Source organism: Oryctolagus cuniculus, chromosome 5 (genome assembly GCF_964237555.1).
Source record: "Oryctolagus cuniculus chromosome 5, mOryCun1.1, whole genome shotgun sequence".
Lineage (NCBI taxonomy): Eukaryota > Metazoa > Chordata > Mammalia > Lagomorpha > Leporidae > Oryctolagus > Oryctolagus cuniculus.
In genome coordinates, this window is record NC_091436.1 from 47,070,612 (window position 1) to 47,083,010 (window position 12,399).

General features: G+C 37.5%; 1 protein-coding gene across 1 annotated transcript in view; it reads right to left on the reverse strand.

The window, feature by feature from the left end:
* The window catches only part of CLVS2 (clavesin 2), a 76,501-nt gene that overhangs the window by 10,910 nt on the left and 53,192 nt on the right, over positions 1-12,399 (reverse strand). Inside the window, exons 3-4 of the mRNA XM_002714800.5 lie at positions 6,007-6,117; positions 649-869 (exon numbers count right to left, since the gene is read on the reverse strand). Coding sequence (XP_002714846.1) covers positions 649-869; positions 6,007-6,117 — 332 coding nt within the window. The remainder of the gene's footprint in view (positions 1-648; positions 870-6,006; positions 6,118-12,399) is intronic.

Genomic DNA, 12,399 nt, shown 5'->3' on the forward strand with positions numbered 1-12,399 from the left:
GAAGTGGAATCTGGACTTGAATTGAGAACTCTAATATGATATGAGGGTATCCTAAATGGTGTCTTCACTATGGCTCCAAATGTCAGCCTCTTCTGTATGCAATTTGAAAATCACTGGGTTTTGTGATTTTTAACAGCTCTGATAGACTGTCTGTTAATTTGGAACAACACTAAATTTAGGTTGCCTTGAATGACTTGGTCAGTTTTAAACTGACAATTATTGTGCATATTTACAAGGTATTATGTAATGAGTAAATATTGTACTCATACAATCTTATATGTGGAACCAAAAAAATGTTAAAAAATGAAGTAAAGAATATGATGGTATTGGATTGGGTATAGAGTAAGGAAAAACAAGACCCTGGTCAAAGTTCACCAAGTTTCAGTTAAGAGGAATGAATTCCAGAGATCTCCTTTACAGCCTTGTAACTGTATTAATAACAACATGCTGTATGTCTAAAAACTTTTGAGAGCAGATTTTAAATGTTGTTCCTACAAAAAAATTACTATCTTTGAAAATTCCCAGATACATAATCACAGAGGTATGGAAGGCTTTAAAATATCACCCAAAAATATATACAGAAAATCTTAGAGTTAAACTTGGTGTTCTCCCCACACACAGTCCCAACCCATTACCCAATCAGCATACCTCTTCATGGCCTTGGGGGAGAGTTCCTTTTCTACTTCTTTCACAGGCACACTGTAGGAGTCCACATTGTATTCACTGTCATCATCATACTCATGGTCTAGCAGTGTTCTTGCCCATGTTCCCATATCATAAGGGGGCAGCATTCCTCCAAACTCAGAGGGCAGGATCTCAGGATGAATTAGTTGGTGTAGACTGTTCAGATTGTTCCCATGCAAAAATATCTATAAATGCAAGATGAATGGGAGGGAAAGACAAAGAGGAAAGTAAATACTATCCAAAACCTAGGGACAGAAGGGACAGAAACCGCACATACAGGAGTCATCTTTGTATCCTAAAAGATCTAAGTACTTCATCCACTCAGGAAACAAGCAAGACTAGGACTATCATACTGATATTAAAAAAAAAATACTGAGGCTCAAGGATTTTAAGTATTTTCTGGAAGCTCAGATAGTTACTAAGTTAAAGAGATGGAACTGCAAGTTTGGTTTCCTGGTTCACAGTTGAGACATGAGCAGAATAAGATGTGCATGCTGATCCATACATTATCCTGGCATTCGTTGTGCCAACAAAACAATTTGCATAATGAATGCTGTTAAAACAGACCCTTCTCATAAGGGACTCGTCAATTACAGATCAACAGCATGGCTTTTTCTTTATCATCAATAAAAATAAGAATACTGTAACCACTAAATTATTGCTTTATAATGAAAAGTGGGTGATATAGATCAAAGAAGTGGATCAGCATCATCATAGTCAGAGGCTGAGTGAAGTTCATGTCTCAATGGACATATACTTTGCAAGTTGCCAGCATCTTCTCCACTAGGGGTTCCCATATTGATTATCCAATTAGAAAATGGAATAATGTAATGAAAATATAAGGTTGAATGTATACATTAATTATTAATATTATTTTCTATGTGGACCTTTTATTAAAGTGAAATATTATTCATGCTAGATACTCAAAATTTGCTTTCCTATAAACTGATGCCTCTTTTCTCTTCCACCATTTGAATCTCGAAACTGCAGAGCAGCATTCTTAGATAAAGCATCATTATCGTCTTAGATAAACTCATGTAATACTTAAGGATTGTAAATAATTTAAAAATAATTTCAGATTCAAGGTGGACATTCATATTTGCTTTTCACATCTTTAGAGTCTGCTGAAGTAAATATATCAGCATAGGAAAACAAAGACTACAACAGCAAATAAAATTAGAGGGATAGGGTCATCAATTAGCAAATATTTTCAACAAATTATGGAAGAATAAAAGTAGACAACCGCAAGTCACTGGCCTAAAGAGGAAGAGCAAATGGCTGCCTGTGGTCCATGATGCAGGGCCTCCAGTGGTGGAAGAGGCTGTTTGTTCACAGTGTAACTTCACTTCTTCCCACTCCTGTTTGAGACCACAGCAGCTAGTTTTCATGCCCAGAAAAACACACACACAAACACACACACACACACATACACACACTCAAGAAAACAAAATAATTTTCCTGGGAAAGTTAAGCTCTGGCCACTGAAAACCTTATTTTACTACATACATACACCCTTTATTTTATTTTTATTTTACTTATTTTAAAGGCAGAATTACAGACAGAGGGAGAGAGATAGAGAGAAATATATAGAGAGAGATCTTCCATTTGCTGGTTCAGTCCACAAATGGCTGCAATGGCTGGGGCGAGGCCAGGCTGAAGCCAAGAGCCAAGAGTGTCACCCAGGTATCCTACATTGATGCAGGGGCCCAAGTACATGGGCCATCTTCTGCTGCTCTTGCAGGTGCATTAACAGGGAGCTGATTGGAAATGCAGCAGCAGGGACTCCAACTTGCTCCCTTATGTGTGTGACGCCAGCATGGCGGGCTGAAGCTTAACCCACTGTGCCACAGCACATGCCTATAAGATGTTTTTTTTTCCTATGTAAGAAATCTCCTTCAAAATATTCAATAAATATGTAAATAAATCCTTAGAGCAGTATATGTAATCCTAGAACTCTACTTCCTCTCTAAAACTGCCACTCCTCCCTCAGCATCACTTTCAGCCTTGGCCTTGCCTACAGTTTCACTGAGAAAATAGGGCAACCAGATGAGATCCACCCACCAGCATCTGTGTCCATGCGCTTTGCCTTCAGTGCTATTACAATGGAAGGGGAAGCCTCACAAAGGCCAACCCTCCACCCATGCATTTAGAATCCACCCTCCCTCCCATACTTTTAAATCTCTTATCCGTTCTCTCTTGTCCCTCTCACATCATCACACTTTCTCTTTCTGCAGGATTATTAACATCAGGGAAATAAAACATGCTGACTCCACTGCTCCCTACTCAGAAACACAAAACCTATCTTGTCCCTCCTTTTACCTGCAGTATTACCCTTTATCTTACTTCCCTTTATTACAATATTCACCAAAGGAGTTGTCTATGTTCATTGTGCAAAGACTATCTTCTCATTTTCCCTAAATTCATTCCAAACAGTCCTGTCTGCTACAACAAATACAGCTCTTTCCCACATCTTTCTCACAGCTAAAATCAATGCTCAATTCTCCATATTTGTCTTGAACTCTCAGGAGGTCAGCACCTCTGGGGGCTGGACAATAAAGATTCATTTCAATTGCTCACCTGTTAAAGTTTTGCTCTTGAATTCTTCTTTGCTTTAATCCATTCTGTGTGATTACATTATTTACTGAGGTTTTACTGTTTTCCCCCTATTTCTTCCCTTCATCCATTTTACCTAAGAAGTTTTTGGGAAGCACTGTGGCATAGTAGGTTAAGCTTCCATCTATGGCACCAGCATTCCATATGGATGCCAGTTTGTGCCCGGCTGCTCCTCTTCTTATCCAGTTCTCTGCTTATGGCCTGGGAAAGCAATGGAAGATAGCCAAGTGCTTGAGTTCCTTCACCTACTGGGAAACCCAGAAGAGGCTCCTGTCTCCTACCTTCAGATCAACTCAGCCCAGCCATTGTGGCAATTTGAGGAGTTAACATTCAGGTGGAAGATCTTTCTGTATCTCCCTGTCTTTCTCTGTGATTCTGCCTCGCAAATAAATAAATAAAATGTCTTTGTGGACCTCTTTGCCTCTGAGTACCTTAAATTCTAAGAATTGGCCTGAATAACACTTGCATTTTTTAAATTTTCTCTTTTTTTAAAATTAATTAAATTATACTCGGTGATCTGGAATGGAAAGGAAGGGGATGAAATAGTTTTGAGAACCAGCAGAAGAAAGAATCCACTATGTTGACGAAAAGGAAGACATATCCGCCTTAATTAGTAGGGAAAACTACTTCCTGTCAGCTCTTGGGAAGCAGTGTTTAAGTCTAGCCCTTGGGTTCCAGATTCAGCAAAGAGTCCCACTTTCCATAGAAAACTTGATAGCAGAAAGGGATATTAATTTAAGTAATGAATATTGGGTTGAACATGATGGTGTCAAATGGGTCCATACAGATGAGAAATTTGTCTCTGCATGGAAAGATGCCAGAGATGAGATTCTAAGGAAAGGGCCCTCTATCACATCCAGGATTGATATTCCTAAACCAGTCTTGCTGGAAGTTCAAGTTTAGAATTAATTATAGAAAAGGAAGACCCAGATACTTCTTGCATATACAAGTTTATGCAGGTTGATACAAAACTGCTTCTTAGGTTTTCTTTTGCCAGTTTTATAGAGCATATACTTATTTCATCAGAAGCATATAGTGTTGAGTAACAGTGTGATGCTGAATCACTTGGAATACCATTAAGGAAATATGATAGCTTTGTATTGTACATGGATTATACAGTAGAAATCAAATATATTTTAATCTGTAATTGTTTACATATAAAAATTTCCAAATCATGTATTTTTCATTAAAATGATGAAGTTCAGATACCTCTTTTCCATCTGAAATAATGTTTGCAAACATTATTCTAGGCACTGTCAAAACTGCACATTGATTCAGAAAGCCCCTGACTCTAGTGATTTTCTTGTTTTCTAGATTCGATTGTTTTGCAACACAGCAGAAACATGACAAAATCATGTTAGAATAAGTCATCTGTATTCAAACCTTTTCAAATGTGTCTCATTTCTCTCTGGCTAATGCCCAGAACTTCAAATGGTGTACAAGGCCATATGTGATCTAGAACATCATTGTTCTTCCTATCCCATCTCCTTCCAGCCTACCCATAGTTCATTCTGTTACATGTTTTTCTGGCTCCTGCTGTTTGTCAAATATAGTGGGCCTGGTCTAACTAAAAGTCTTGGCCTTTGCTATTCCTTCTGCTTGGAATTCCTTTTCCCATAATTCTACAAATCCCACACTACTACCTACTGTGATTCAGAGGAAATTGCTTAACCTTCTGTGCTCATTTTACAGTGTATAAAGTGAGAAAAATAACAATACTTACCCTCAAGCCTTGTTGTAAAGATTAAATGAGTTAACATATGTAAAGCACTGTGAACAGCATGTGGCATAGAGTGAATACTACATAAGCACTTGCTAGTATAATTTGTACTAAAAACCCCAGCAGGTGTTTTGGATCACCTGATCACTCCTTTAAAAAACAGAGCTTGAAAGTGCATTTGCAAGGCACTTCAATACACATTCTGAATACTAAAATACAAACAATGTGATTCTTAGTAGTAGAAACAATTGTTAACATAAATTATTCCTCCTAAACTACTGCAATGTTGTCAAGAAATTATATACAGTAAATCCTCTGCTCACTAATACAATCACATAATTACTATACTTTCACACTCATAATGAGGCCTCTACAACACTGAAATGCCCAATATGCCTTTTCAGTCATTGAGAAGCAGTAAAAATTATCTTGCACATAGATTTTAAAGTGAATACATTTTACTGTGGAACCAGTCATTTGGAAATTGGACACAGCAAAAGGATGTAAAAATGGCTCTAAATGTGGAGCCGGAAGATTCTGATTTGTGTATTAGTTCTATAACTTTAACAGCTGTGTGTATCCATGAATAAGCAAGTTACTTATGCATCCTAGGACTTAAATTCCTCAGCTCTGAAACAGGAGATAATTCTTACTAAATTTACTTTTGAGAGCTGTTGCAAGGATTAAATGAAATAATGTACATTAAAATTTACTTTTAAAATTAATATTTTAATAATGATAATAAATACATTCAGTGCTAAATACTTAGATAATTTTTAATCTTAGAACAATGAATATTTTATTTTATGTACTTGACTTATCATCAATGTTAGATTAAATTGAATATTGAGAAATCCAAGTAGTTTGTAAGTTAAAGAAATACTAAAATTTGTACAGAATATCATTCTTTTCAAATTATGCTAAATCATCATAGTCATTATGAAATTAAATTAGATATTTTAAAATGGATTAAAAACAAGAAGCAATACCCTTTTCCGAGTCTTCTCCTTTAAGAAAGGCCGGATCACAGTGTACAGGGCATGGATATACCATGGCTGATTGACAAAATGAATTCCTCCAAATCGAGCTGGAAAGCTATCCTAGAGTTACATGGAGACAAAAGAAATCAAAGCATGCTTTAATATACTACAAGGTTTAGGTAAGATGATAGAGTATACACATTTGATCTGTGTAGTTAACAAGAAACAACCGTACCACATTAAATATAAACTTTCATACAAGAGAAGTGTTTTTGCTTCTTACTATTTGTTCAATTGTTTACTTAGTAGTTAATTTTATGATTATAAAATAAACCACAAGAATGCCATTTTAAAAATTAAAGGAAAGAATAAAAAAGGAAGGTGGGTGGAGGGTGGGAGTGTGGGCAGGAGAGAGGGTAAGGTGGGAAGTATCATTATGCTGTTAAATCTGTAAGTAATATTTAATGTAATATGAAATATGTTCACATAAATAAAGAAAAAATGAAAAAAGTGATCTTAGTATTAAAAATAAATAAATAAAATGTTATCTAAAATATCTGTAAATGTGAGAGTAAATCCAGAAGGAAAGGTATCACAGGTTCATTTTCATGACTCAGCAAAGTCTGGAGTTCAGAAAACTACAAGAGATTTTGATGTCCATTTGAGAATACTTTGAACACACATTTGTCAATATTAAGAGTGTTAATTTACTTTAGGATGCATAGGGAAGCCATGCAAACAATTCTGGGTATTGGAGATACTGTAAAAGTTTTTGTAGGAGACATCTATGAAGAAAATCATTAAGAAAGATATATGAAATATATATGACAATATTTTTTAGATTTCTAATCTCCTTTTCTTTTCTTTGGTTTGACTGTATAATTTCCTGCTCTCTGTCTTCTAAGTCCAATATTCTCTCTTCTATCTCACTGATTCTGTTTTTAAGCCTCTCAATTGTGTTTTTCATTTGTTTTATTGAATTCTTCATTTCATTTTGATTTCTCTTAAATATCTCAATTTCATGTTCTACTAAATTCCTCATTTCATTTTGATTCCTCTTTAAGATTTCATTTTCACAAGAGAGATTTTCTGTCCTGTCCTGTACTCATTTCTGTAGCTCATGCATTTGTTTTTGATAACTTCTAAATGTTCTTATCACAAATTTTTTTGAAATCCGTATCTTGCATTTCTTCTATCTCATCATCTTCATAATCTTGTATTGGAGTGTCATGTTCATTTGGGAGCGTCATGTCTTCCTTGTTCTTGTTTCCTCAGTTTCTGCCTTTGTTGCATGGCATTGTGGAGATGTTCTTTAGTTTCTTCTTCTTTTTTTTTTCTCGCTGTGGTGGCTTTTCTTGTTACACTATGACTCTAGATTAAGTGGACTGTCTGCGTTTGGTGAATCTCTAGAGGCTTGCAGTGGGTGTGGCCAGAGAGCTCTATTCAGTTCTTCAGGGTTAAGGGTGTACCAAATGTGACACACCTGGGTTTGGTGTGGTAAATCAATCTCTCTCTCTCTCTCTCTCTCTCTCTCTCCCCCTTTGTTTTTATTCAGAAGGGAAGTAATTCTGCTCAGCTAAGCTCTTCTCAATGGCAATCAGTGCCTGAGTGCTAGCCCCTGTGGGTATAATATTCATCCGCTGTGCCCTAAGGACCACACAAAGAATCTGTGCAGTCCTCAGTGTAAGCTCAGATTCCCCTGCAATGTCTCTCACCACACAGCCAAAGCTGCCTGAATTTGTGGCATCTCCCACCGAGACTACTCATGTCTCAGCCACACCATGAGTTATCCCACACAACCAAAGTCCTGGTTCATAAGCTCCACACATTCACTAGGTCTTAATCTCCTGTTATTTCTCCCCACCAGAGTCAGGTTTTTCTGCTCGGCTGAGGGCAGGTGCAGCCCTGAGCTAGCACAGCTGTTATGTTTGTCCAAAATGGCGTTTGTTCTATTGTCTTGCTCACCTTTGTAAGGTGAGTGGTGAGAGAGAATCATGTCCGTACTGGTCCCTTTTATTTTTTTTTCCTCTCCTCTAGTTAGGCTGGTGTACTTTCCCCCACAGGGCTTCCAGCCTCGTTCCCTCTAGGTTCTTCCTGTGGCTTTTTTGCCAATGTCTCAGGCTACTGCAGTTTCACCTCACCTCCCTTTGCAGCGCTGGTGCATAGACTCGGCAGCTGGGGTCCCAAGCCATGGGCGCCCTTGCCCTCCACATAGGTCCACCATGTCTTACTAATTCCGGAAGAGTTTCCTCTGCAGTTTTTTCCCTAACTCTTCCCTGAGACTACAGTATCTCCACTTCTATCTTTTCCCAGACCATCAGCAAGCTCCTTCCCTATTCTGCCATCTTGAAGCCCTCAGAATTTACATTTTAAAACAACTACATTGAAATTTAATAAAACCTTTTAATTTACATACAATTTACTACAAATGTAAATATTTCTACCAAAACATTTATCCAATATATACTCTCTATTTGATAAAGAATGGGATGGGAGAGGGAGTGGGAGATAGGATGGTTGCGGGTAGGAGGGAGGTTATGGGGGAAAAACCACTATAATCCAAAAGTTGTACTTTATAAATTTATATTTATTAAATAAAAGTAAAAAGAGAGAAAGAGAAAGAATAAGTTGATCTTAAAATTCCAGCATTTTTAAGAGTGTCATATTTTATTATTTTTAAAATTTTAGAGGCTGACAGAGATGTCATCCATTGGTTCACTCAGTAAATTCTCCCACAGAGGGCTGATATTGAGAACACAATCCAGACCTCTCATGTGGGTAGCAGAAAGCTGGAGTCAGGAGCCAAGGCCAGGAATCAAGCAAAGGCCCTTTTCATATGACATGTAGGCATCTTACCTTGCATATTATACTTCGTCAAACTTTCCTCAAGACTGCCATATTTTAAGTCTACAGTCTGCTTATAATCAGTCATAACAGGACAAAATGCAAAAATAAAAGACATTAAGAGATTTTTTGTAAAATAAATCTTTTAATTACATTTTCTATCAATAGATTTTGGAAGGCCCTTCATATTAATCACTAGAAATTCTGTAGGGGTTGGCTTGAGGATGCCTTTTACTCAACAAGATTTGTGGTAGTTCCTACTAGGTAATGATGCAATAGTACCAATGCTATTTACCTGGTATCACTTTAATTTAATTTCTTGTCTCAAAGTTTTCTGATTGTACTGCATATTCAAATCTCAGAACCTTATGAGCCATAGCCCTACATTGCCAAAAAATCTATTATCATCATCATTATCAATGACATAATCATTGCTATTATTCTTCGATCTGGCTACAGGTGTGGCGGAAAGGCTGCCTCCATGGTTTGCTGGGCAGCATGATTTTCATTTTGAACCTTTCCTTATAAGCATGACACCTGGAAGAACGCAGTTCCCTACTTGCCCTCCATGTGCACCCTTAGTGTTTACTCTGGGCAACCCATACCCCAGATAAATATGAAGTAATGAAGCTCTTGGATTTATACCTGATGCTTACCTCTAGAGCCTCCCAGGCTTCACTTACTCTACAGTGTTTTTTTGTACACTTGACCCAGAGGCACTTGCTCCTGAGAATTGAGCTGTGCATCTGGAAATATTTTGTTGTGATGTATCTAACATCTTGCTATCTGATGTAATGAGAAGTTTTGACTTACTGTACTGCCTGAAGCAAAACCACTTAACACGAATTTAAGCTATACCCATGAACAGGCATTTGAAATCTAGAACAATACTGTATTAACACCAGTTATTAAAGCCCTTTAGCTAGTCTTAGCTCAATGGTTCTTAAACTTTGAGAATCACAAATAGTCCAGAATTCTCCTCTGCTGAAAAATCAACATGTATATATTTCACATGATCTCATGAGCTTATTGGACATATCATCAGAAATACAATGACATGGGCAGTACCAACATAGTTGGGGCAGAGTGAAACAGCAAGGAGAACTCTGAATTTACAGTCAAGTAGTTCCAGCTTAAAAATCTGACCTAATGTCACCCCTCGACCATCACATCCAAAACAAGGACACTATCTGTGATTCCATCTTTTTCTTCACCGTGATCATCCTCATTTCTCATTCTGTCCCTATTCTTGAAGTATTTATACCCTTATTTTGTGGAGATTCATATCAACCTTCTACATGGTGACAAGGTGATCCCAGTAAAATCCAGAACTCACAATCTCCATTATGTCACTTCCCTGAATTCCCTTTATGCCTGTAGTAATGATGTTGTTGTATAGATTGTGGCCTTTGTTCTCTTCCACATGCCTGGCATGTCATTCTCTCCATTTTGTGTGATACACTCTTACAAATCTCCTAAGTTTTAGCTTAAGCTACCTCACCTCCACAAAGCTCTTTTTCGACCCCTTCTCTCACTTCTTACCCTAGTGTTAAACCATAAAAGCACACTGTCTGCCACCACCAGCACAATGCCTAAACCCATCACTGCACTTGCTTCATGACCCTGAAACTGTTCTTTTGTTTGTCAGCCTCCAATGTTCTTTGAGTGCAGAGATTGTATGTTTTGTATGGTCTACTGGTGCTTGCGCTGGAATACCTGTCCATTCATATCTTACTCACTCTATAGGTCAGGAGATGGAAAGTCAAAAATACTAATCTTGCAGCTGAATTGTTGAATAGAAAATTTATTTTAATTAGATGTGCTTGAGCCATATTTAAAGGACCAAAGGAAGGCAGCAGTCTGTCACCATCCTGCTACAGTGACAGCTGATATGAGAGCTCTTACAGGGAAGATAGCTTACAGCAGTGCATAGGCTCCAACTTTCACTTTCTAGGTTCCACTTAGAAGCTGGAGGCTTCTTAAACAGTAGCAGTGAAGAGGACATATTAATTTCTTGATCTCTGAATCCCACCTGCAGGGCTGTGACCTTGAAATCAAGAGTCCAGGAGAAAACTTCCCCTAACTTCCATTGCGCCGGCTCTTCCAATAAGTTTTTAGGCACTAACTCTTGTCATTAAATCCACTTTCCTTTGAACTATCCATATAGATTTCTGTCTTGTAGACTGAATTCTGAGCAAGACTGTATTAGCTCATCTTTATATAGCTTTTTTTTTGAAGAAAATGTGTGTGTGTGTATGTCCCATAGCAAAGCTAGGTGAATGCTCACTGAATGGAACAGATTCTAATATGTGCTATTTAGTTAAACTATTTATCTCCTCTGACTCAAGCTTCCTTATCTGAAAAATGGGGACAACATTTAATAGAATTGCTCATGGTTAGTAACATCTGCTAATTATTAAGGACTCCTCCTAGACACAGGACTACGCATTAACTATCAGCCCCACTTCACAAATGTGGACATGACCCTGGAGTTAATTTTACATTGTGGTTTAATGGGCATCTGTTTGCCCCTATATAGTAGCACCCTATATAGCACTATGTACTATGAAATCATAAGCAAAATAACAACATATAACATGTGGATCATTAACTGCTGGCCAACGTGCTCTTCACTATACACAATGACATATAAAGTATTCTGAAATTAGTGAAAGCACAGCCAAGATGGGATGATGAAAGTTAGCAGAATTTCCTTCCAGTTTCTCAAAACTTTTGCTGATTCACTTGATTCTGTTCAATTTTTTTTCCCTTGAATGGAACACTTTGTGCCTAATGCACAGATTATCTTGCTTGAGTGCTTCGGTTAATGGAAGGCTAGCCCCTCGAATATCTACTGGAATTCAACATTTCTCCCTGCCTCTGTTGACAATACGCTCAAATAATGCCATTCTGTGGGAGAAGATGGATTTGGATGTACCTTTCACATATTGCGATTTACTTCGGCAGTAAGCTGCTATTCCAAATAATTTCAAAGTGAAGGTCAATCAAAGCAAATCCTCCATTTTCCCCTCGTTGGAAATACAAATACCATATCTAGGGTAAATACATTTACATGTACATGTGATATATATCAATGAAGTATTTATATATGGCTAGTAAAATATGTTTATCACAAATATCTAGTTATCCAAGAAGAAAAATGGAAAATCCAAACTGTTAGCATATTACTAAAATTTTTAAATAATTTTGATTAAATATAAAATATATGTTAAAATAGTACTACCTCAAATAATAATGTCAGATTTGGGATCAAATTAATGAGATAATATAACTTCTAGTGCAATCAGAATACAGTTTGCAAACGAAAGTAAATGGGGCCAGAACTGTGGCGTAGCCAGTAAAGCTGCCTCCTGCAGTCCTGGCATCACATGTGGGCACCAGTTCGAGTCCCGGCTGCCCCACTTCTGATCCAGCTATCTGCTATGGCCTGGAAAAACAGTAGAAGATGGCCAAGTCCTTGGGCCCCTGCAACTGTGTAGGAGATCTAGAAGAAACTCCTGGCTCCTGGCTTCAGATCGGCGCAGCTCCGACAATTGT